General features: G+C 41.3%; 1 protein-coding gene across 1 annotated transcript in view; it reads right to left on the reverse strand.

The window, feature by feature from the left end:
• Window positions 1–26,898, reverse strand: part of SLC25A21 (solute carrier family 25 member 21) — a 491,716-nt gene that overhangs the window by 24,083 nt on the left and 440,735 nt on the right. Inside the window, exons 5-7 of the mRNA XM_080808544.1 lie at window positions 20,715–20,774; window positions 17,296–17,403; window positions 3,850–4,014 (exon numbers count right to left, since the gene is read on the reverse strand). Coding sequence (XP_080664670.1) covers window positions 3,850–4,014; window positions 17,296–17,403; window positions 20,715–20,774 — 333 coding nt within the window. The remainder of the gene's footprint in view (window positions 1–3,849; window positions 4,015–17,295; window positions 17,404–20,714; window positions 20,775–26,898) is intronic.

Genomic DNA, 26,898 nt, shown 5'->3' on the forward strand with positions numbered 1-26,898 from the left:
AGAGTTCAAACTTGGGGTGGATGTCTGACCTGAGTTCTTCCCGCTTACCATTTAAAGTTCTTATTTTCACCTCTCTAGACAGCCTCAGAGGCGTATAAAATGTGAAAAAGTTAACTAGGTATTCTAGTTTATGAGACTCTATTAAACTTTTCACTGATTTATTTCCTATTATAAAATTAATACATGCTTATTGCAGACGCTTCCAACAGCTCAGAATGGTATATAGAAAATGACTTTCCTTCCACTGCTGCTTGCTTTGTTTCTCTCTTTCTCTCTCATACACACACACACACACACACCCCCACACACACCCCCCCGATTTCCATTTCCACTCCCCAGAGATAATCATTATGAAGTTTCTTTTAAAACAAAATACTTTGAAAATGGAAAACATTGGAAGACCATTTATGGATTTTAAAAAAACACATTAAAGAAAAAAATTCTAAAATTATTTCATGCCAGTCAGGACTGGGGAAATCTCAAATTCCCTCAGAACAACAGAATGACCAACCAATTGCTGGGTGAGGGAGCTGAAACCATAATCCTGTAAACAAATCGTCCGAAGTGCATGGCTAGAGACAGCCCACGGCAAAGATGGAATAAAGCCTTCAAGGAACACCGCCTCCTCCTCGTGGTTAACAACTTGATGACGTTCTTCAACATGTTTTAATGATTATCATACCTTCCCCTTCACAAAGGATTGATTTATTATGGTTTAAATTTAAAGAATACGGGTTTCCCAGTTTTGAATCAGGCTTAGATTACAGAACACATAAAATCAATGACTTTGTTCTAGGCAAGAAGAAACACAGTGTTCATTTAAGTGCAAAAGGAACAGTGCTGGGGAAAAATTCTTCAAGCTCGCTCTAGGTGCTCGCTGTTTGCACCGTCTGCCTCCCCGCCTCCCTCTCCTCCCCTCATCGCTGTCATCGGTACCAGCACACCTAAACTTCACAAACAACTTCATGATTATTTTTGCCAATCCTCAAAATAATGTTGTCGGGTAGCCTTTCCAACATACAATTAAAAAAGCTGAGACTCAGAGCAGTGACGTGATCGGCTCAAAATCTTTCACCTAGTAAAAGGGACACTCACCCAGGTTTACGATGACTTTTTTCTTCAAGATTTTATTTATTTATTTGAGAGAGAGAGAGTGCATGTGTGAGTGAATGAGCAGGGAGGAGAGGGTAGAGGGAGAGGGACAAGCAGACTCCCCTCTGAGTCCAACGCAGGGCTTCATCCCAGGACCCTGAAATCATGACCCTAGCCGAAGGCAGACACTTAACCGACTGAGCCACCCAGGCACCCAGATTTGTGAAGACATCTAAGTGTGTATCTCCAGCTCAGATCTCTCCTCTAAAGCTCCAGGACCCACATCCAATCTCCGATACATCTGCATTTTAGTTCCAAGTGCAGTTAAATTCAGTTTCCAGGCTGAGCCCATAACATTCTCCCATAAACTTGTTTTCTTTCTCAGTAAATGGCACCATCACACCTTTCAGGTGCTCAAGCCAAGAACCTAGGCAGCATCTCTACCCACCACCCCTTTTCTCAACACACCTATATATATGCTCCATCACTACATCCTGTACATTTTGCCTCCTGCAAATTTCTCAAATCTGTCCACTTCTCCTTGTCTCCACCATGAACAACACAATCTGAGGCCCTAGCATCTCGCTTGGAAACCAGTTCCATGTTACACCCTCCCCTTCCCTCACCACCTCCCCTCCACTTGGTGGCCAGACTGATCAGGTAATTCCTCAGCTTAAAATCTTTTGTTGGCTTCCTAGTTCTCTTCAGATAAAGGTAAGAAACCTCAGTGTGTCCTGTAAGAGGTAGTATGGTCTGACGCTGCCAATTGGCAAGATCAATGAGTGCTTTCCATGGTTTCAGGATATTATGATGTATTTAAAAAAATAAGTGAATAGTTAAGCTTCTGTGTTTATATAATGCATAACATTTAATGAATTAAATGCACAGATTAACTGTAGAATGAAATTTACACTTGTGGATTTTTTTTAAAAACATTATTAACATATGACTATATGTAGATCTTTGTGACTTCTTTCTTAAATAGACCAAATTCATTTTATAATGCTATAGAAATTAAAATACATGCTCAAATATATGTAATAAAATATATAATCATTGGTATAATTTATTTCATTGTGTGTGACTTCTGTCTCAAAAGTGGATAGCTAGAGAGATGGAGGCAGGGACTCTTCTCCCGTGTTGTAAGGAGTACTCATCTCAGAGTCTAAAAAACAGGGTCAACTTCATGCATTTGTGACCTGCGTAGTCACCCAGGGCCTGTGCTTAGAAGAGCTCGGTTTGTTGCCTTACTATTTGGTCTTGAAATTCTTACTAATTTTTGAACAAGGGTACTACATTTTCATTTTGTCCTGGGTACCACAAATTGTTTAGCTCATTCCTGCCAAAAAGAATCTCAATGTGTAAGAGTCAAACTCCCTCATGTCACTCAGCCCAAAGTGTCCATTGTGTTCGATTTCTGTGATTCTCGATGGAAGGAGGGCTCTGAGGACCACTGGAGTCAGAGCTGTCAGTCAGTGGGGGAAGGGTGTCTATACGCTGTACAATCACACATATCAGGCCAACCAAACCTGAGCTTCTACTCAATAACTGAGATTTCCAAATACAGTAAAATGTGGTTAACTATTTTGGCAAGTGAATTAGGCCAAACCAACAGACAGTTAATGTGGAACATCCCTTGGCTTCAGCTACTACTTAAGATAAGTCCTGAGCCAGAATATGGGGGATCACTGGGCAAAGGTAGGTATAATCAACTCTACTGAACAGTCTGGTGATAGCCATATTAGAAATCATTTTATGGTTTATAAAAGTCCATCAATAGTTTTGTACAAAGCAAAATAAAAAACTGAACCCCTGGGGGAAATTGCATGTGCAAAATGTGTCCCCAGGGGGTGCTTCCAGGATCAGAAATTTTCAATGCAAGCAAGCAATATGATGGTGAGGGCAAAGTGTGCTGTTATAAATGAAAAGAAGCTGAGCTTAAAGCACATCATGTGCTCCTTTTAACTTGTAGAAGTTGAAAGGCTACTAGCATCTGTAAATTACCATTAAAAATATATTTATAATTACTACTACTTTGCATGAAAAGTGAATGATCCTTGAAGAATTGGTTTCCTGCTTACCCTAGTTAACTTAGGTGGATTTAAAAATTAGTATCTAGGGGGCGGCTGGGTGGCTCAGTGGGTTAAAGCCTCTGCCTTCAGCTCAGGTCATGATCCCAGGGTCCTGGGATCGAGACTCACATAGGGCTCTCCGCTCAGCCGGGAGCCTGTTTCTCCCTCTGCCTGCTTCTCTGCCTACTTGTGATCTCTGTCAAATAAATAAAATAAAATCTTTAAAAAAAAATTTAGTATCTAGGTAAAATTTAAATTTTAGGCTGACAATTTCCCCCCAGAGCTCAAAATTTATTTAGAACATGAAAATTTCAACCTTCTCGGGAAAGTTATGCTTCTGAGATTTAAAAAAGTGATAACACAGTTTCTAGAAGCTTCTGTTAGTGATAAAGAGGAAGCATTCAGGGGTCATGATGCATATTTCAAGGAGATGAATTTTGGTGTCAGAATTGGGTTCAAGTCTCTACTTAGTTCTTAACTACCTAACAATGGACTTGATCTTTCTAAGCCTCAGTTTCCAGTTCCTAAATAGGGATGATAACACCCCATGAATAAGGGTAATGTGGGGATCAGATTCGATGTGAGTGTTCAGCACAGCGACTAGCACATGATAAGCACTCTACAGATGTAGCTATCATCACTGATGAGCTTCTTCCTCCAGGATTTTAATCTATTAAATAGTTACCTTATTGACAGGAATAATGTTTTTGACATTGTAGTAGAAGCCAAAATAAACCATGTTGAAAACTCCATGACGTCCCAAAGTTGCTGTAAATCCTTTGTTAAGGCCCTGGAGTCCCAAGCCTTCCTTCTTAATGATGTGTCTTGCATAACTCATTGTGGATGGTTGCTGCAGGAGAGAGGAGCAGAGCCAGAGAGACCATCTTTGAGACCGTGAAATAAAGTAAATTACCCTTTGAGCTTCCCTTCAAGCCAGAATTATTAGGGATTTCCCTCCCCCACCCCAACATGAATAATCATGCCTAGATCCATGCTTTTACAATTAGGAAGCTCCATAAGTAAACAAAATTGCATGCATACAAGGCCTTCAAGGGAAGAATGCTGGCAAAAAAACCCCACATCTTTGAATTAGTGAAACTAATGTCATGTAATACCTATCATCACTGCCTACATGTAAATAGCTGCATCCAGTTCTGGATTATCCAAAGTAATGGAGGGGATTAGCCATCCAGGTAAACTGGTAATCCATAACTGCATAATCCAAAAGGAATTTACCTTTTGTTCCTGAATCCAGCATATTTACTTTTCTAATTATGATTTTCTGGAGCGAATGTTACAAGTAGTCTTGATCCCACTGCCTCAATAGTTTAAGCTGGCACTAGATTAGAAATCGGGCACGCACAAAGAGCAGATGTTTGTAGCTTTCCTCAAGAGGGTGGGCAATCAGCGTACTTATCACTTGTTGTGATAAATGATAAATCAGTGGCACTGGGAGTGGTGGGTTACCTTTAACTTCCTTCCAGCCCTCCGACTGATGATCCAATCTTGAAATACCCTGACTGCCCTCCAGTCTATCACTACTTTTGGAGCACGCTACAGTGCTCACTGGAGTTTGCTCTGAGGTTTATAATTCATTATGATACAAGAACAACAATTCACGTGGGCTTCAACGAAAAGTTGAGTGATTGCTTCCTTTCAGAGGTACGGTACAAAGGATATCGCTCCTCGTTAAATTTTGACTGAATAGGAAATAGGGGGAAATGCTCAGTATTTAATTTTTTTTTTTCCCCATGAAGCAAACACTGATGTGACGTTTGTTTGATTTTTTTCACTGGAGCAGGTTGTTGGAGTGGTCTGCAGTCTGATGTGCTCTCTGACTAGAAGTGGTTTTTTATCATGTGCAATTAAGGTTGTATCAGCAGAACAGAGTAGAACAAATCCAATCAAGGCTTTTCATCCAACTTGTATTTATAGCTGGGTAATTAACAAGATACATTTATATGAGCTTGTTTATATAGTAAATCCTACAGTTTTTGCTGATAAATGTTTTAAAAACTCTTAACTACAATACTACACTCAACTTCATCTTTTCACTTAAGATTAATTACAATACATTGTATTAAGCTTAAGGAAAAAGGACACATGAGAATGTATCTTAAAATAATAAAAACATTTCATATAGGAAAACCAAAAATTCTCCGAAGGTTAAAGTTCACTCCCTGCTCTACAAAATGGGACGTTTTTGTTTGTGTTCTGGCACATTGACTATCAACACAAATTATTTATTTTGGTTTTCAGAACAGGCTTGAGGACAAGTTGAGCAGAAGTTCATTTCTTTTGGAAAGACTCTGGAAGTGCTGAGCAAACCGCCCAGGCTCTGCTCTCCTGCTCTGAGGAAGGCAGCCAGAGGGCAGATTTTGAACTCAAGTGCCTGGTTGAGCTTGAACTCTAGTTGTGAGTCATTAAGTAAAATCAGAGAGCAAGCAGCACAGTAGTTAGAAATAGTGGGTTGTCTTTCTCTGCTTGATTTATTTCACTTAGCGTAATCCTCTCCAGTTCCATCCATGTGGATGCAAATGGTGGGTATTCATCCTTTCTGATGGCTGAGTCATATTCCATTGTGTATATGAACCGCATCTTCTTTATATGTGGAACATAAGGAATAGCATGGAGGACCACAGGGGAAGGGAGGGAAAACTGAATGGGAAGAAATCAGAGTGGGAGACAAACCATGAGAGACTCTGGACTCCAGGAAACAAACTGGAGGGTTACAGAAGGGAGGGGTTGGGGGAGGGGGTAATCAGGTGATGGGTATTAAGGAGGGCATGTTTTGTGATGAGCACTGGGTGTCATACGCAACTAATGAATTGCTGAACGCTAAAAAAAAATGCAAAAAAGTATAATAATTTGGAAAGAAAAAAATGAGAAGTCATAAAATAAATAAGTAAATAGATAGATGATAGAGAGAGAGAGAGATAGCGAGTGGGTTGGAGTCAGATAGACCCAGGTTAGAGTCTCAGCAATCCCACTTGCTAGCTTGGGCAAGGATTTTATCCGCTCTGATTTATCCTCACTTTACTCATCTGTAAAGTAACAATAATAAGAAAATAAGAGGATCTTCCTGATAGGATTGCTGTGATGATACAACTAAGTCAGTGGATTTTTTTGTCCTCTGTAAGCATTCACTACATATTAGCTGTTAATAATAATGGCAATTGTGCTGAGAATAACAAAAATAGTTTGAATAATAAAATAACAGGTAATTTCTTTGTGAGCTGAAGGCAAGGGCCTTAAAAAGGGTGGAGGCTGATTTGAGGGAGACGAAGGGCATGCATAACAAGGCTCTTCCTTTTCATTCCTTCTGGCTGTCCTTTCCTTTTCCCAGAGCCCTGGACCCTTGTGTCTACCAGAAATGCCTCATGCAAGACAAAAAGGTCTGCTTCCTCTGAGCCTGATCAAATCCAGCTCCGGGTCAAGAGCGCTTCTCCAGGGAGTTTCCTCACCCCAGGGGCTTTCTTCTCTAGAGCAGCAGATCCTGTAAAATGGCTTCTTCCCTACCTTTCAGAGATAACATCCTTGGTAAGAATTCTCCAGTGGGTAAGTCTGTGGGCTACAGAAGCAAGGCCGCAGGGGAGCAAAGGTTGGGAATGAAAAAGTCACCCACTGGATCTCCACCTCACACAGCTTACAGCCTGGAGAGCACATTCATGTGTGTTACCAGGTACCTGGAACACAGTAAGTGCTCGTCAATGGTAAGTAACCATTATCACAGATGTCTGGTACTTTACATATATCACACGATTTATCCTCCCAGCAAGGGTGTGAGATAGGTATAATCATCATTCCCATTTGGCAGATGGGGAAACAAAGGTTGTGTTACTTGCTCAAGATCACAGGGTTAGTGCCTCTCTCACTCCAAGTCCGTACTTTTATACTCTGCATGGTTTTGCCGTTGTAACATATCTGACTGCTTTTCTCAATTTGTAGGGTGTCCAGTGGGTATATTTCCCTTATTTTGCGGGTGAGAAAACAAAGATTGTTAAATAGCAGGCCTAAAGCAAAAATGCTGGTAAATAGCTTAACCAGAATTCTGCATCTAATCCAGTGTGGTTCTCATTCTGTGGTCTCAGTCTTATTCTGCATTTGTGGTAAGAGCTTCAGAGTTGGATCATCCAACTGATACAGGTAATAGATACATCCTAACCCCAATATATTCTTCTTGGGGCCTTGTGATAGAGAAAAACCAGAGTTCTCTAACTCCCCGTGAAGAGCAGAGGTGTGCAACATTGTGTCACACACATGTAAGCAAATATTTAATTAGAAAGGCAAAACACGATTTCCACTGGGATGCTTAAATAGGAAAATAAAGAATCATTTTGACTAGATCTCTGTAAACACAAAGAATTTTACTAAACTTATTTGATTACCGGGCTTCCATTTCAAAACAAAAATGGTGACTGACCAGCATCATCAGCCAAGTGATTCCAATACTATCCAACCCGGCAGGTCACCTACCAGTTCAGTTTCCTTCCAACATTTAGAGTCACTGCAATTTTCATATTTAGTTACCAGTTGTGAGCCAAATGGCATTCTAACTTTCCTAGACGTACTCCTCGTCGACTGCACCAGAATGCAAGCAGGGGAGCATAAGTAGATTGGAATGTGGCTAAGACTGTGATATCACACTGTTCTCCACACTGGTTTATTGAAATCCTCCATGCACTAGTACCTGCCAGAGTATTTCCACTTGACGTAACTCAGTCTTTAGGCTTCATTTTAGCTATTGCCAACTGCTAATTCTGGGAACTCTCTGTTCTCTCATGCGTTCGTTTCTTCAACGAAGACCCGTTGTGTGCCTACGAGGTGCCGCGTGCTGTGTAAATGTCTCGTGCAGGACTTCGCTCCTATTCTAGAAACTTAAATACATTTGCTTGGATTTTATTCGGGGAGGTAGGCCGATAAGTTTTAGACCCACCCTGAGAATATTCCACGATGGTTATGAAATATGGACTCAAATTTCTGTTTTAAAAGTTCTTAAGAGGCTTGATTAATAAGATTCTTTGTACCACTCCAGGGCACTGATTTCCTTACTCACGGAGAGTCCAGGATTACCAACAAATCACAGAGACGACTTATGGCAGCCTGAGCTATTTTGCCTGGAGTTCTTCCATCCAACTACTGACCATAGCTGGCTCTGATCAGCTTGTGAGATCACAGACTGAGGTGCAGGCAGCAGGCTTGTTCTCCGGGTGAGTAGCTGTCAGAGTGCGGCCAGTGGGTAGAGACACGGGGGTGTGTGTCCATGAATTTCCTCCACCCCTGAAGCCAGAGAAGAGCTCTAGGCACACCATGTCAAAAGGCAGCACGCTCCACATGCTTTCCTTTACTTGCTTCCCAGGACAAGGTGAGTTCTGTTGTGTTTTAGAGCCAATGGAATAGGGGGTTACATTGAATTTCGTCACACAGCTGGAACGCAAACCGGATGAGACCTTCGCACAATGGAGTGAGTGTCCATATCTGAGACTTCAGAGAAACACTGCTTTGTTTAAAAAGAGGAGATCCAGTTGCTGCATTTAGGCAGGAAAATACCTTGGTTCCTCAGGAGATACATGATCACTTATGTTTTTCATTACTCAAATAAAGTCTTGAAGCATTTTCATAAATTTACGGGGACAAAAAGGAAAAAATAATCCCTTCCTTTTATTTGAGAACAAACTGTAAGTGAAAGAAGAGGAATTGGGCTCAAAATCCCACACTTAAACTTTGCTTTTGCTGAGATATTTCGCTAAGTCATCACTATAGCTTATTTTAATAGGGCAAGATTATGGACAAAAGGTCACGCCAGATATAATTAGGTTCTATCTGATGAACAGGTCTATTTTTTAAACAATTTGTGAGTGGATAGTAATTTGCCATAAACAAACTTTCCCAGATGCTGCGCCACAAACCTTCTTCGACACCAAGTTGCCGCCTGCTAACGGTCCCGGAGGAACACCCAGGTGAGGAGATGCTGCCGCTGTGCCTCGCCCCTGCCACCGCTGTCAGAGCAGAGGGGAGGGGGACCACACTGTGGGGACCGCTCAGAAAAAAGTGGGACCACGGAAGGAGGCTTTGCTTTTCCTGGTTCCAGAAACACTTCTGACTTTCCCTTAAGTGTCATGATCACCCACATTTCTTGATCCCAATAAAAGCAGTGTGGTTGCTTAGAAAGAGAATTCTACGTTAACGTTGGGTTCCTAAGAGCTGCTAATTTCATTAGGCCTTATTCTCCCCTATCTATAACACTGAGAGAAAGCCATCCACCTTATAGGGATAGTGGGGGAATTTGAAATACCAAGTATGTGTGGGCATTGGAAAAGTGGAAGGAAGCACAAGCAGTTACGGAAGCCCTGGGATCAGGGGGGAGTGTTGGTGGAAATCACTGACAGGTTTTTCTTTTCTTTTCTTTTTTTTTTTTTTTTAAAGAGTTTATTTATTTATTTGACAAACAGAGATCACAAGTAGGCAGGGAGGCAGGCAGGGGTGGGGGGGGATGTAGGCTCCCTGCTGAGCAGAGAGCCTGATGTGGGGTTCCATCCCAGGACCCTGAGATCATGACCTGAGCTGAAGGCAGAGGCTTAACCCATTGAGCCACGCAGGTGCCCCAACTGGTTTTTCTTTATATAGCTCTGTATTACTTGATTTGTAGGGGAAGACAAACCAATGTAATACTTTTACAATTTGAAAAACTATATAAATTGAAAAAAATCAAATAAAGGAAAAACCATGTAAGGCATCTTACACAGTATCTGGCATATAGTAGATGTTCTGTAAATGGTAGCTATTATCATTATTTCAAAGCCTCAGTTCTGAAAGCAAAACTCTAGTGTTCCTGGCACAGCTGAATGGAAGACTGAAGTCTATTTTCTGTAAATGATAATAGAGAGACAACTTGGCTGCTGCCTTAGGTATTGTTGAAAGATAACTGTAGGAATGGATTCATATACATAATTCACTTTTCTGCCCACAAGAATCATAGACTGGAAAGAAATAATTTAGATACTGAAGAGTTTCCAGGCAATGTTTCACATGGTAATGCAGGAAAAATTTGAACTTAACTCAGTACATCATCACGAATGTTGACATGCCCTTGAAGCTGGCTTCTCACACTATCTGTAAACAGAGCCACACGCTCACTCTCTAACTCAACTTCCCTCTTTCTTGAAAGAGATAATCACAAAATGCGGTCCTTCTATTTACTTTATGTTGACTCCAGGTACTATAACTAAGTTTAAACACTTGTCGATTGCCTGTGGAGAAAACAATCACTAAGCTTTGTGAACTCCTAAATGATCTAACTGATCCCTACTAGATTACTGAACTGCCAGAAGAAAGTGTTTGGAATTATATCTAGTGGTGTTTATCCAAAACCAGAATCGGACCCTGAACTAAAAAAAAAAAAACAACAAAAAACCCCTATCTTTAAAGATTCTACTATCAATGACACATTCGCTATCTGTTCACTGAACCTTAAAATTACAATTATAAAGGTAGAAGACTAATTATTCCTTTCTTGGGTTGAGCGTCTTTCAAGACTAAGTAGAGGGGAAACAGGCTTTTGCAATTCACTTAAGCCTTAGTTTCATGTTTGGGGGTGAGAATGATTATGTTCATATGTAATGTAGATAAAAATGAGTAGAAGGAAAACCTGTCCCGCATCCACACATCAGAGGCAAATCCTATAGACCTCAAGGGAAGGAAAACATAACCCGTTAGCCAAATAATAACTTTGAAGTGCATTTCAAAGTGGAGAGAAAAACTGGGAAACAATTCATCCAAGATTTTGCTCCTGGGGAGAAATTCACATTTTCCAGGCTTGCAGACAGCATGCCAGCCAAGCACCACTTGGCTTAGCACAAGTGATAGGGGACTTCTAGGTCTTATAAGTCTATAGCTTAAAAACGATGCACCCAGTTAGAGGGGAGAAAGGTCCTATAAGGACAACAAGCTATAAAGTCACACTTTTGGCAAGACTGGATATGCAAACCATCTCCAGTAGAAAAATCTCAGGCAAGCCTAGCCCTAAGCCAAAGAGACTACAAACCAGAACAACACTTTGCTCGGGTTTAGTTTGAAGGACGGGGGGAAATTTGGGTCTATCCCGATTTTATTTGAACATGTTTTTACACCCACTGAACCAAACCAGAGCATGACAAAGCTGTGATTACTTTGCTCCCCACAGAAGGTCAAGCATATTTAAATTAGAGACCGGTTTTCTTTATTCACTGTGAATTTTAAGATGCTGGCCAAGATTCTGGTATTGGAATTGGAGGAAGTGTGGCAGGGATTATAGTCTTTGACTGATATGGTGGTAATTTAAAAAGTGGAGGCAAGACAAGCACACCTATTGAAATACTTTACACAGAAGCTGGAAGGAGATGAGGGAAGTATCAGGAACCAAATGAACCACAGTTTCTTTGTATTTTTAGGAGAGTTTATGGCTACACTGAGTGGGAAGGCATATTTTATGGGTAACAGACTTCTGACTGGCGAGGGAATCAAGCCTAGACCACAGAGGGGAGAACCCAGGCAGCCCAAGCCAGCGAGTCACCTGCCATTCCTGGAAATCCTCATGGGAATTGCACTTGGGACTCCAAGAATATCACAGACACAGCCTCTGCTCTCAGCCAGTCCTGCTCCTGGACCCCAGCCAGAGGGGCCCCCGTTCAGGAACCCATTCTTCAGAGGACCCCATTCTGGTCCTTTGCCAGCCATGCCCTCCCCATAGGAACAAGGGAGATATCTGCCTACTTCCCACAACCTCCTTCGAGACTTTGCTCTGTGTTCCCTGAGACTGCGGCAGTCCCCACACTTCATCTTTCCCACCCTATCATTGCCTACAAGATATTACATGTAATATTTTTCTGAAGATTTATTTATTTCAGAGAGAGAAAGAGTGAACACACAACCTCATGAGTGGGCGTGGGGGGCCTGGGATTGAACCCCAAGATCACGACCTGAGCCAAAAAATCAAGAGTCGGATGCTTAACCGACTGAGCCTCCCAGGTGCCCCATGTTAAATGGCTTATTAAGACTTATGTCCACTATGGTCGCCCTAGGCTGATGGTCTCCACTGTAGAGCTTCTCCCAGCTCAAGCAACTTTCTGGGAGATGTTCGTCTTTAAAGGACCATGTTGACTCACCTCCTCTGGCTGGGGAAATAGGAAAATCCACAATTCCCGTGTAGGACTCCAGAGTGGTTCATCTCTAAGGCGTGAGGGTAGAAGGGCTGAAGAGTAGACCGGCTGCCTGGAAACATCCGCTACTGGCGGAAACAACCACAGTGATCTCGCTGCAGAACCAGCCTCGGGGGAAACTGCTCTGCTTTCTTAAAGGTGGCAATTCTGCCCGCAGCCCATCCATTCAGTGCTCCCCCACAACTGGTAGCTATAATTAACTGAAAAGGCTGGAAATGAGCTTCGTTCACAACCTCCAGGTGAAGTGATTAAGCAGGCTTGACGAGGAATACATGTTTGGGGCACCTGGGTGGCTCAGTCAGTAAAGTGTCGGACTCCTGATTTCGGCTTCAGGTCATGATTGCAGTATCTTGAGATCGATGCCCGTGTTGGGCTCAGTGCTGGGTGTGGAGCCTGCTTAAGATTCTTTCTCTCCCACTCCCACTCCCCTCAAAACACAAATACACATGAATTTTGTACAACTATTCCAGAGGAAGCATAGCTCGATTGTGGTGGGAATCTTTCCAAAGTGGCTTCAAATGTTGTGTGTGTGTGTGTGTGTGTGTGTGTGTGTCAGTCTCTGGCTTCTGCTGCTATCTGCTGGCTGTTTACAGCTGACAGAGATCCGGCTACTTCTGTTCATGACAGCAGACCTGCATCCGAGTTTAAAGACCTTGTCCATAGGCGCTGTAACTAGGCTGCCAGCCCTTAAGCCTTGATAAAGTATTCTGGCTGAATGGATCCTACTGGCACCTGAGCACTGCCTAGCGGGAACTGAGGGAGAAATTGACCACGCTCAGTAAGCTGTCCACGTGCCCACGGCTGGCGTCAGCTGTGGCCGCTCAGTATTAATTGGGGTACTAGCTCAAGATAAAGGTCTTTATGTAACTTTAAGCATTTGTAATATCAACTTGCATCTTGAAATAGTTACCATTGGTTGACTTCCTACCATGTACCAGGTTCTATGTTAAGATCTTTGCATATATTATATTTAAATTCTCATAAAAATGTGTAATAACAACTACTGACACGTTAAACCATCACTACATGATAGGCTGCATTGACAGCTTTGCATACACATCTCAACCTTATTACTATTATTTTTCTCTAAAAAATAGGGAAGAACTATGGTCAGAGTGGGAAACATGATCTTGCCATATAGTCGGTGACAGAGATGGGCCTCTGGAGCTTGTGCTACTGGCCACTTCATACAAATGCCTTGCTGTGGGGCACCTGGGTGGCTCAGTGGGTTAAAGCCTCTGCCTTCGGCTCAGGTCATGATGCCAGAGTCCGGGAATCGAGCCCCGCATCGGGCTCTCTGCTCAGCGGTGAGCCTGCTTCCCTCCTTCTCCCTCTGCTTGCCTCTCTGCCTACTTGTGATCTCTGCCTGTCAAATAAATAATAAATAAAATCTTTAAAAGAAAAAAAAATGCATTGCTGTAAGACAGCTGGACTGACAGCCATCGTTTCATCATCAAGGGAACTGCATGAAACTTGTTCAAGGCCATGTTAAGAAATGGTACAAAGCATGATAGGTTTCTCTCTCTCCAACCCTGGGCCAGATTTGCCAGTTCACCAGTGGCCTTCCTGTTCAGACAGCTCTGTTCATAAACGTTCTTCAATAGTCTGCATGTAAGGTTTCAACTTTTTTTAACAAATCATAGAGCAGGAAAAAAAAAACAACACAGGTTTCTGCTACTATAAAAGAAGTAATGGAAACTGAATTGTGCAACATTGAGCCTTAAGATGGGCCGGCAAGTCATTTCTACCCAAATCAGCTGAGAACCTTCTCCTTAAAGGGAGACTTGATCCTGGCAAAGCCATAGAACATTTCTTTTGGATTACATACTCTTCTTTATACTGTTTTGTATTTCCTGAATTTTCTACGATGAAAGTGCTACTTTTTAAAGTAAATATTCATAGGTAATGCTGAATATATTCTCATGTTAAACATTTAACTACACAAAACCCTTCCCTTAAACGCTTACCTCCCACGCTCCCTATTCTAGTCTCCTTTCCAGAGGCAATCACAATTTAGAAGTTTCTATGCATTCCTCTGAATGACAGACCTGCACAGGCCAATAAGGAAATCACGATCCATACGTGGTTATTGAATGCTTGAAATGGCCTGATTCAAACTGAAGTGTGTTTGTAAGCATAAAATACACTCGAGATTTAAAGACCAAATCTGAAGAGTGTAAAATATCTCATCTAACTTCTACATTAACTACATGTTGAAATGACCATATTTGGGATGTATTGGGTTAAAGAATTAAAAATAAATGAAATACAGTATTAAATTTCATGTTTCTTTTTGCCTTTTTGAATATGGTACTATAAAATGTAGCTTACATTATATCGGTATTAGCCATTATATCGGTATTGCTCTGGAGTCTAGACCATTTTTAATATCTTTACACACTTATTTATATAAAATAAGTATTTTTTGTGCTTTTTAACATAAATATGCACTACTTTTAAACCTGGACTCAAACTTTTAAGTGTATAACCTTTAAATGCATTGATCATTGTATTAATTCCTTTCTTCTTTCCTTTTTCCTCCTCTTCCCCACCCCATCCACCACCTCCAATGCACACACTTCTTGACAAGCTGACAAGGCCTCAGAGTGAAGAAAAGTAATCATTATTCTTGGCCATACAAATGTTGAAGCGAGCACACCTAACAGTTGGATTATTCCAACCCAGGCACAGATTAATAAAAAGGTATCTCCTATTTGGATAAAAGAAAGTGCTAGTCAATGGAGAAAGGCTTTGGAGTTAGTGGGTCCTAGACAAAAGAAATAAGAAATAGCTACAATTGCCAAAAATGACTACAAGTTATTTTTCAAGAACTAGATCCAAATTTGCTATTCTCATCATGTCATCTGTTTCTTTCAGGTTTTTTTTTCTTTTTTTTCAGAAAGCACAGTTCCGTTACTTTATGTTGGGTGACTATGTACCACTAACACCTTCTCCCTTGATCAGTACTGCCTATTAAGCGCCACCTCAGTTCAGCAACTGAATCTTGATCATTGTCGGAAATAAATGCTGACGTGTGTGATCACGTCTGACTCGTCGAAGGTTGTAATATACTGAACATTTTTGTTTTGTCTAAATACCTAAAAATGAGTCCAGTTCAGTGGATTCTGCAAAGGAAATAACGCCAGACAAGCTCCTGTTCTCCCCGCACTTAAAAACTGCCTGCCTGCATACACGCACACAGCTGACACACCGCGCACTCCTGTCAGTGAGCGGGGACCACGCGCACGTACGGCAGTCTTGAGTTAGGCTGGCAGGGTGTTTCCCGTGTTCTAGACAGGCCTTAACACATGCAACCCATTAGCAGCTCTTACTTGGCTTCAGTGGGGAAGCTCCTTGAGGGCGGAGGAGAGACAAAGAACATTAGGCGTGAGCAGGGCTGTCGTGATAACTCACTGTTCTCATTCCCATGAGTGCTCTGTGGCGCTCTGTCCCAGTTGCGTCCCTCAGGTTACATGCTGCCTTGATAAAGGACGGCCGCCCAATACCTATTTTCCACTGTCCCCTCCTTGCTGCCCTGACCAGCTTCACCATGATAAAGAGGAGGCCACGAAAGAGGAGGAGGTCCACAATTTTCTTCTAATTGGTAACTCTCCCAGTCTAATAAATCAAAATTCCCTTGAACAGATTTCATGGGAGGTGCTCCATTTCAGCAGGGCATTCGAGAAGTGTTTCTTCTCTTTTCTTCCTATTCCTCACCACCTTTTTCCTTCATTCAAGGAAATAGGAAACAAAACAAAGACTAGGGCCATGCAAGGATGTTCAATCTTTACTCAAGTGCCAAATATCACCGCAATTAAGGCAACCTTTTGAAACTTGAAAAAAAAATTTTCCCCTTAATTAGGATTGACTTCATCTGAGCGGATACCATCTGCTCTAGCAGCCCAACCCTGTGCTCCTTGGGTCTTGGCAGCCTCAGGTGAGTCGGACTCCCTTCTTCTTTCCCACAGCCCTGCTCAAGAAGCTGCCAGGGAGCTCTAAGCAGTATCAGCAGGCAGGAAGTGGGGTGGGAGCGAGGGGGGTCTCCACCCATTAGCAGCTGCTTAAGTAGTAGGCAGGGGAACTATTCTACAGAGAACTTCAGGTTAACAGATACTCCAAAGCAATTTATACCACATGCTACCCAGTTGGGGAATTAACTTAAAATGCTAAGGAAGGAAGGACCTGGAACGCCAGTCTCCTTATTTTCTCCCTAGCTGGTGCTTGGCACCCAAAAGAATAAAAGAACAGTTGGACTTGGTGGTTTCAAAGGAATTATTAGGCAATTGGGAGGAAGTGAAGGCAGCACACGCCAAGGGCAGCTGTCTTCATGGAACACCATGTACCCCTGATTAAATGTCAGGACCCATCATTGTTCGAGTGGTGACGTCTACCCAGGTTTAGTAACTTGCTTCATTCAGATTAAACCAAAAGACAAGCTTGACAGATTATCAGAATCTTTGGGGGAGGGCAGTGGGTGGAGTGGAGAAAGGAGTAAGGCAATTTTAAAAAATGACTTCATAATATTTTTTTTAAAAAGTCCAATATTATCACCTCTGTGGTTTTTGCTTCAGTCTCTTCTACCGTAATGTGAAGTAGAAGCGTAATGTGAAGTAGAAGTTCTGCTAAAAGTAGGGGAAACATTTCCAAATAAGTCATTATAGATTGCATTCCAAATCTAAAGTAAAAACTTGTAAACATGCATTTGTCCGTTTGGACTTTAGAACATTTTTGTTCACACTTCCCTTGTGGAAGAAATTTAACTTTTTTCTTATGCTACTTCCTTAAGAATAATTTGCTATTAAAAAAAAAGAACAATTCGCTATGGTTTTAACAAGTGACTAAGAGCTGGGTTCATAATTATATATATAGCACGTACATATATTAAAAATAATTTTTTACATTCCCTCACCAGTAGGAAAACATCAAATGATTACCTCTGTAAATTTGTTCCGATTCGCTTGCAAGCCAACTTTTACTACCTCAAAAGGGTTAACCACGATAGCTTCTGTTAGTCCAGATCCTAATCCAGCAATGGCAAACGTCTAGAAAAGTTAAATCAATCAATACTTTAAAACAAGTTATGTGCACTGGGTTAAACATCTTACTCATTATACTCTGCAGCTGAATGTTATGGGGAGAATGGAGAAATGCACAAAAATGCACCATATACCATTACTAAACAGCTTTAGTTCTTGATTGGATGCTGACAATTCATGAAGAAGAAATTACAGAAGCCACAAACCACATCCTAACAATTCAAAATAAAATGTCAAAGCCCCATCAACAGCGACTTTTCCCTTTAATGAAAAGAAAGGTTGTTTTAGTGATTTAAGGTGGATACTAAAACATCTGCACATGTAACAATTAAGAGAGTTTGACTTGTAAAAGGAGAGCTTCTTTTTTAAAACATCTACTTAAATCATTACTGAGCATCTCAAAAACTTCAAGTAGCAGAACCAAAAATAAAAAGTTTATAACTAAATTTCAGGTAACCAAACAGTGCAGCTGAAAACATTTAAATATATAGCCCGGTTGTTAGAGTCACTATTCTAGACAATTGGCAAACCAAAAGAATTTTTATTCATCCTTTCCTTATTTAAAAAACAAAACAAAACACAAAAACCTCCCCGTAACTGCCCTATTCTTCTGCATGCAGAAAATGAGGAATAAAAGTTGAAATCAGAAATGGCGAGGTTCTTCTGAAAGGCTCAGCTAAAATCTACAACATCTCTCAAACGATGATGTGAAGTTCTTATTTGCTCTGAGTTAAGAGTTTCTGCAATAAGGAATTACAGCTTTCTCGACTTCTCCTCAAAGTAGAATGTGTAAGGGTTTTTCAGAAGATGTGTATCAAAAATAACCACAACAATTAAAATACACACACACCCCCCAGAAAAACAAAATGAAACAAAGCCTCAAATCTTCAAACCAGATGCTGGAAAACAGTAACTCTTTAGTGTTGAAGCTCTAATTCCAGGAGAAGAGGGAACGCTATATACAACCAAAAGAAGAAAGCCAATGAAGAACAAAGAACAGAGAACTCTTGCTAGGAGTCTCTAATTTCTTCAAAGTAGAAAACAAAAAGAGAAAAGAGAAATGAATATTCCCTAACTTTGGAAGAAAAGGCAAGGTGGAACAAGGGAGGAGCTGGAGGGAGGTCTGGGTTCAGGTTCTGTCCCTTCTTGGCTATGTGGCCAGGGCTGCCATGTGCATTAGTTTGAGCACAGGAAAAGGTGTGTGTGTGTATATTTTAATTGTTGTGTTTAGGCTGAGATCCAGCCTGCACCCCACTTGCCAAGCTGGAGCCCTGGAGAGGCATCTGCCAGGAGAAAGGGCAACTTTGCCTAATTCACACAAAGGCACCACAAGTGTGAGCTGCAGCTCAGTGTCTAAATCACAGAACCTTTTATAAGCCACAGTTTTCTCATCTGTAAAATGGAGACAATGTCTCCCTACCGCATATGAGGATCAAAACAATGTGTGAAGCCCTTTGTAAAGTGCTTTACAAAAACCATTGTTCCTGCTGCACATAAAAATGCAGAGGAAGAATGGGATAGTATACAGATTCAAGGAGAGGGAATGATTAGTCATGTTTTCCTTTCATGCCCCTTCATTACGATTTAAACACATTTGCATAGGGTAATGTACCAAATATTTTATTCATTTATCTCAGACTTCTATCATGGAAGCCAAAACATGTGTGTGTACATGAGTGTGTACACACACACACACACAAATACTAGTCCCAAACTCTTCTGACTGGGAAAGCTAAAATCCAGATGTTCAGGTTTTTATTACTTACTAGATGCAATCTTCCAAGTAATTCACTTTTTTGTTCTTCTATAAAACTGAGCTACATTTGCTGTCAGAACTAGTGTTCAGCAGTCCCTTGTCAAAAGAATTGATCAGCTATCAGCAGATCACGTTACTTAGATGATTCCAGAGACCAGCGGGAACAGTTGGGTTCCCAGCCTCCCAGGCTTTTCATGTGTGAGCGCCGGGGGACACTTAAGGGCTGTTTAAGTGTCTAGCCGTATCAAAAAGACACTGGAATAAATGAGTTCAAGGAAAGAGAACACTGTCTACAGTTTGCATGCATTCAGTTAGAATAGCTGGAGAGGCCAAACGCTTTTCTGTTTTAATTCTCAGGAGTCCAAGCGACAGCAGCATCTCACATGGTACCAGTGCTCGACACAGGAACCGTCAGCTGGCCCTCTGGAGACCGAATTTTATTGTCTTTTGCTAGGAAGTTTTTAATCCTCTCTTTACCAAGATGTTTCCAAAGTTGAGAATGACATTAAGAGAAGACAGCGAGGCATTAAAAAAGAAAAAAATCTGAGCTAATATTAGGACTCAGGCTGCCACTTCTACCATACAAGGCTATTTCACAGCACCTTGTTTAGGCAGGAGGCTGGGCAAGAAGCTTCTTAGAGGATCCTTCCCAGAGAAGGGGCATGTACCGTTTAAGAATTAACAGCTATTTCTTCTTGGACAGTCTATTGGGCAGAGTAAGCACTCTGAAGTGAACCTTTACAAGTTAAGTAACAGAAGAGCCGAAGCTCAGAACATGAGTTTTGAGGCCCACTGCAGCAGGCACACCAGAGGACTTTTCGGGGAGCTGCCCCCCCCCACCCCGGTCAATTGGAGGCTCAATGTATTGTTAGTTTTGCTTCGTTTTGTTTTTCAGGTTTGGAGGGAGGAATCAGTGCACTTTCTCTCTCTTGGGCTCTTGCTGCACACATCTTTGTAGAACCCATCTGGTCACTCTAATTTGCAGTTGCGAAGCAGCAAGGTCACCAAGGAGGAGAGGAGAGGCACTGAGAGATGTCCGTGTCACCACGTGATTTCCATGGAACAGCTGAGATGTAGCATCGTAGCATCACTGTTCTCCTCAACGACTACAGGTCGTTCAGTCTGCAGCTGCTACAGGGTGACCTGAAGTCCCACATCTCCTACAGCTTGAGCAAAAGCTGGAAGAGTGACCTGTTAGGAAATTTCTTAGGCAGACTGACTGCTGCATAAACAGATATGCGCAGGACGTAGTATGTAAACATATGCATGTTTTGGCTTTCACAGAATCTTTGACAAATGTACTCTTTATTTTATATTCTTGACCATATCTCATATGGGTCTTTCCACACATATCACTGTTATCATAAATTCATCACTGGGAGCTATAAAATAGCCAAATTGTGAGTTATTAGGAAGATGGCTTTCAACAAGTAGCTGAGCATTGAATAACTTGAATTCATATTTGCGTAGTTGGGCTTGGGGAATCAAAAGGGTTTTTGTTTCCAGATTTCGCTTTATGAAATAACTTACACACTTAAGTATAATAAATACTCTCACTTACCAATGCTGGCGACAGTGACACGTATCCTAGCAATTTCTTGTACTGCTCAAAGGTGAAAAACTGTGAAACAAAACCAAACCCAGAGATTCATAACCATTTCCTGCAACAAACCCTTTAATTCAGTCAAATGTCTTTAGTAAATCATGATATTAACCAGCATTTTAGAAAGATGATAAACCATCGGGCACAGTTTTGAATCTGGTCTCGGGTAGCTGCTGGCGGACCCTACTTCAACATTCGCATTTTCCAAGGCAACTATAATAGCCTACAGGAGAGCTGATGGAAGGAATCCTTTATGGTAGTAAATGAACCATACAGCTTCCATTTACCATGACCATTTTCAGTTTCCCCAGACATCAATAGACTTCTTTTTTATGGCAGTGATTCAAAATTATAGGCAGAGAGACCCGAAATCTCTGGTCTCCTATGTTTTCTCTGTGAACAGCTTTCCCAGTGAATGCCCAGTTTTCTAACCCACACCCTGCTCTCGTCTTGAACATGCGCATATGCTCTTTCTTGTGTATCGTTATTGTTTCACGGGTTTCCCAACACTCCTGATGATGAGGGGGCCGTGGTGACACAGAGAAGGACCCAGTGAGGTTATCCAGTCCACCCTGATTTAAAAGCAAGAGTGTCTTCAACCTTTCTCCCTTCATGAAGAAAGAGAGTTGTTTGTTCGTTCCTTGAATATCTGATGAGGGAGATTTTGTAGGTTCCATTCATGAGGTAACATTTCATATAATTTTCTCTGCAAATAAATTTCTATGAAGGCAAATCTCGTCAGACGTCATGTAATGTGCCCCCCACTACATTTCTCTCCTCTCTTTCTGTACGCTGTATTTTGGGAAACAACTCTGCTTATCATGATGTTTTGCTCCTGGGAGCTCTGTTAGTAGAAGCTGCTAATAGTGCTGATAAGGCACATTCTTAGGTCCTGCGAGGGCCCGATTTTTAAAACCCCAGAAAAGGCATAGGTACTTTATGGTCTCAAATGTCTTCTATTCTATTACTTTATAACCCAATAAGATGGGAAGAAAAAAAGCAGATGTGGGTCGGGCTCCTTGCTCCGCGGGGAGCCTGCTTCTCCCTCTGCCACTCTGTCTGCCTGTGCTCGCTCGCTCTCTCTCTCTCTCTCTGACAAGTAAATAAATAAAATCTTTAAAAAAAAAAAAAGCAGATGTGGGGATCAAATAATACTCTGTTGTTAGTAAGAAGTAGTTCACAGCTCTGTGAGTCTTTGGGCAGCCCCAAAGTCATTCTATCACCAGATAGATTTTGATTCTTTTAGAGACCCAGGAATAACTTTTGTGCCATGCTTCTTTAACTCAACTACAGATATAAGCTTTTCTAGATCAGGGATTCATTCATTTACTCATTCAACAAATATTTATTGGATGCCTCCTGCAAAAGTAAAGAAAGAGAAACCCCTGCCTCATTGATCGAACGTTCTAGTGGGTGGTGTCAACCCTGTAACTTTCCTGGTATTAAAAAAACAGCACCAGCAGCTACCACTGTTTTGGCAAAACCATTAACCATGGAAGGAAAAGTGTTATTGTCTTAGGCTTGACAGATAAGCTTTTCTCTTCGTTTTTATGGTCACTGTCCTCACTATCCTTTGACAATTTCCTTGCTAGGGTTTCGATAGGAGCAGTCCCAGGACTGAATCCTGGTTATGCTACTTAGTTGTGAAAGCATGGGCAAGTCTCCTGACATTTCTAGCCCTCAAGAACTCAAAACTTAACCTTCTAAAATATTCCTTAAATAATGGAATTTAAGTAAGATTTTTCTGACATGCCTGACCCAGATAGGACTTTCAGGAAACCTTAGTTTTCACCCTCTTTCTTCACTTTGGCTAATAGAGGAACCACAGTTACTCGTATCCCTCCACGGTAGCTTGCTGTGGTCCAGAAAACATGCTAAGATCTTTGCATGTGCAACTGCACTAAATCCATACAACACCATCAGGCTTATAAGCATCAGGTCATAGTACAATCATAGCACAACCATGACTCTCATTTTGTAGATACATATCCTGCAGTTAGTGAGTGGAAGGACTGACGGCAAAGCCTGAGTATGCTCTTAACCACAACATACGCTTGCTCACCACTGAGCCGTGACTGTTAACAGTGTGGGATTCTCTGCCCTAGAGTTTTCTTGCAGCTGAGGTCTTCTTGCCTTTCCTGACCTTGGAGGCCCAGAGTCCCTCAAGGCAGAAGGTTTCAAACCTTTTCGAGCACGATCTACATAAAAAGTGTTCACGTAACACACATACACACGCACTCATGCATGCATGCACGAATGCAGTGTACCCTTGTATTTATTTATAACGGAAACAAAACATTGCTGTAAAACAGTTTCCCTCCTCACTACGTGTAATGCACTATGTTTCTATTCTATCTCGTGAAAAAAATTCTGGTCATGACCCATTACATCTAGTGACCCACTAAATTGATTTTATGACTCATAGGTCATGACCTACACTTGGAAACACTGGGTTCAGGGAAGTTCTGGGATGGATGGACCTCACAAAAGTCCTCACTACCTTGTTCTCTTCCAGTGTGAGGATGCGGTTTTGACTTCTGTTTTTATTTCTGATTTTCTATAGTTCCAAGGTCTTAGACCAAACTGGGATCTCAAGGGAGAAGTCTGGGGACAGGCACTTGGCCCGTCATTGTAGCAATTCTCACAGGGAATTCCAAGTCCCTGTGCTGGGGCAATTCTAGGCTTTTCCTATCCCATCTCTAACATTGTGAGAAAACCAAACTACCATTAGCTGACTGGTACTCATCAGCAGTGTTGTTGGAAGTTTTTGGTGAATGGCTAGGAGGAAATAAATGATTCAGGTTCCTGGGAATGAAGGAGCCCCATAAGCTACAGTGATGAATTATTAGGGTACTGAATTCAAAAGTCATGAAAAATATATTATCATATATTCCAATAAGCAAATAGTGCTTCAAATAAAGAAGACACTATCTCAAGGAAGGAAAAGGTAAGATCTTTTAAAATGGAGTTTCAGTAATAGTAAAATAATGTAAATGTCAGTGTTTTAGTTTGACCCCAGTATTTACTAAAAAACATTCATTCATTCATTCAACAAATATTTACTGAATGTCTCTCATTTTCAACGCTTAGAAGACATTATCCCAGAACTATATTCTTAAGTAGATGAGCTGTTATTTTATTTTCTCTTTATACAACACTACTCCTTTATGGCTTTCAGGATATTTCTCAGTAGTTCCTCAGCCACAACATGACCAATGCAGAGATGTGATATAAGTACCCTATTATATAAGATATGAGATTACATTCTAAGGATAAAATTGGGAGGGTCAACATGTAATAAGGTTACCTCCCCAAAGTCTTACTGATATGTGACTACAGAGTTTTGAAAACATTCATATTCAATTAAGGTTTTGGGAATCCTGAATATAAAATCTGGAACCCAAATGAATTGTGTCATATATAACCTATCTACTAGAATCTAGAAATTGGTAGTCTCACCTAGGGGAAGGGGCTGCCACGTGGTCTCCGGAGAAGTGTTGGGCTGTGGCTGGGCAGGGGAGGTCAGTACAGTTTGCCTGGGGGACACAGTTCTCCACCGTTTTCCCCTTTGCTTCCGTTCAAGCTCACTCAGCAATCTGATGACTAAACGTGACCTCCCAGGTGTTCTGCTCTGGGATGCAGTTAAATTACATGGAAATGGTCCGGTCCACTTGGGTCTTGCTTTTAACTACCTAAGCGGCACTCAGACTAGGGCAAATTATTCCCCACTACCGAGGCAGACCCCTTCTGCAGACTCCTGTCAATGCCCTGTGGCATTTTGAGGCCCTCCAGTTCCTCTGGTGGGAGCAGGGACTATTCCCGGCCCTGCGGGCTTGCCATGCACTGTTCCCCCAAATGCTCTGGACAGCTCTTTCCCAGGCCTTGCTAGTTTCTTCACATGCATGCACTCGGCAGTTCTCCGCTGAATATTTATGGGGGTCCCTCTGAAGAGCTTAGGAGCTCTATGTGCAGTTTTCTCTTTTCTGGTACCTCTGTCTTGTGAACCCCAGCTGCCTTGCCCTCTCCAGCCTGTCAGCTCCGTCTCAACCCAGGGGGTAGAGCAGGCTCTGCTTACATCTCCCCTGCATGCCTGGGGTCTGGAAAAACCTCTCCAGGCAGTAAGCTGGGGGCAAACCATAGAGCTCATCTCACTTGTTTCCCATCCCTGCCCTTCCTTGTCTGATGTCCAGTGTCCTGAAAACTGTGGTTTCATATATTTTGTTCATTTTTGTTGCTGTTTCATGCAGGAGAGTAAATCTGGTCTCTGTTACTCTATCTTGGCTGGAAATGGAAGTCTTGGTCTTCCAAAAACTGAACAGTAGATGTGGGAATTTTGGGGAATAGGATAGGATAGGAATGTCTCCTGTGATAAATCAATACACTTTCTTTCTGTTTCTCTCTCTCTGTTTCATTTGTGTATCGAACATTGATTGAGCATAGACACCATTACAGGTGTAGGGATCGTGACAAACAAATAGGCTTCACAGTTCCTACTCTTTAGTGGGTCTGGTCAGCATCAGATGGTCCTTGAGAGTCTGTCCATGGAAAAATGGTGTTTCTGGACCTATGAATCTCAAGACCAGATTCTGGAAACTGGAACGTGGTGCCTCCCGTGTCTGAAAGATGAGTTGGTCTCTTTCTGAGGTCTTTATTTCCTTTTGCTAACTGCAATACTAATTCTGTCTTAATCTGTGAAGGGGAAAGTTTCATTTATCTAGCATTGATGAGTCTTACTTTAATGATCTTATTTCGAAGACTAAAGTGCAGAAAAACTTCACATTGTCTGTTTCCGATTATAATAACGATTGTAATTGAAGTGTCAGTCCCAAGGAATACACACACGCACACACACACACACACACACACACATATTCACATTTATTCATGTATACGTATGTATATGTGTGTCTATTTATATATATGGTCTCTGAATATTTCTTCTGAAGTAAACTTTGATGCCATACAATGAAGCACTTTATGTCGTAAGATATCGTGACAATCCGATGATCACCTTCCTCACGAATTCTAAGACAAATATCTATAAAATGAATATTTTCATAAATTGTATAGAAAAAGTAGTGCTATCCATCTGGCAAAGATATACTTAACTCCAACTTGGACTTAAAAAGCCAAGGCACTTACCATATGTCTCAATAATTTTAAGGTAAAATCAACTTGAAACAAGATGTCTGGGACACACACACCATATCCAGTTGCCCAAAAGTTCATCTGTTAACCATTGCTCTGGCAGCGAGCATTGCTTTTTTTCTTAAGCAGAGACTAACTCAGTTTTGTAAAGCTCAACTTTTTTTTTTTCCCCTTACATAAAAGACTGTTCAACACTGATAAACTTTAATCCTCTTCAAATTTAAATGAAATCGTCTCCAGTGTATAGTATTAAGGAAAAATACTCCGGGAAAATCTTTAATTATAATTGACTCTATTTATCCGTGTAAAACACTGAACAAATGAATATATTATTCCATGGAGACGAAGTGACTTTCCTTTTGAAAAGGAACTCTGCTCTGTTTGTTTACTTGGGCAATCTTTTATCAAGTGAAGCCGTTTCATAATTCAATTCAGCCCTCTTGTGTACTTTGGTGAACTTTTTCCAGATTCTCTACCGCGATTCAGATCCTTCTAATGAAATTTGTATTGAAGTAATAATATAAAATCACAAAAACTATGGCAACAAGGGGGATGAATTTATAGAGAAAGTATGTTTTAAAGCTTTGTGTTCTTTTTTTTTTTTAAGATTTTATTTATTTATTTGACAGACAGAGATCACAAATAGGCAGAGAGGCAGGCAGAGGGGTCGGGGGCGGGGGGAAGAAGCAGGCTCCCTGCTGAGCAGAGAGCCCAATGTGGGGCTCAATCCCAGGACCCTGAGATCATGACCTGAGCTGAAGGCAGAGGCTTTAACCCACTGAGCCACCCAGGTGCCCCTAAAGCTTTGTGTTCTAAATTCTAGACCTGACTTAAATTCTATTAAATTACTATTTAACATAATGTAAAAAAAGTATGGTTGTACTGTGCATGTTGGTTTTCTTTATCACAAATTTTAACTTAGTTAACCTCTTAACTTACTGAGCAAAAGTATAGAAATTGTCCCATTTTACCTTTCAGGAATATTGGGAATACA

Source organism: Martes martes (assembly GCF_963455335.1).
Source record: "Martes martes genome assembly, chromosome: 7".
NCBI classification, from domain to species: Eukaryota; Metazoa; Chordata; class Mammalia; order Carnivora; family Mustelidae; genus Martes; species Martes martes.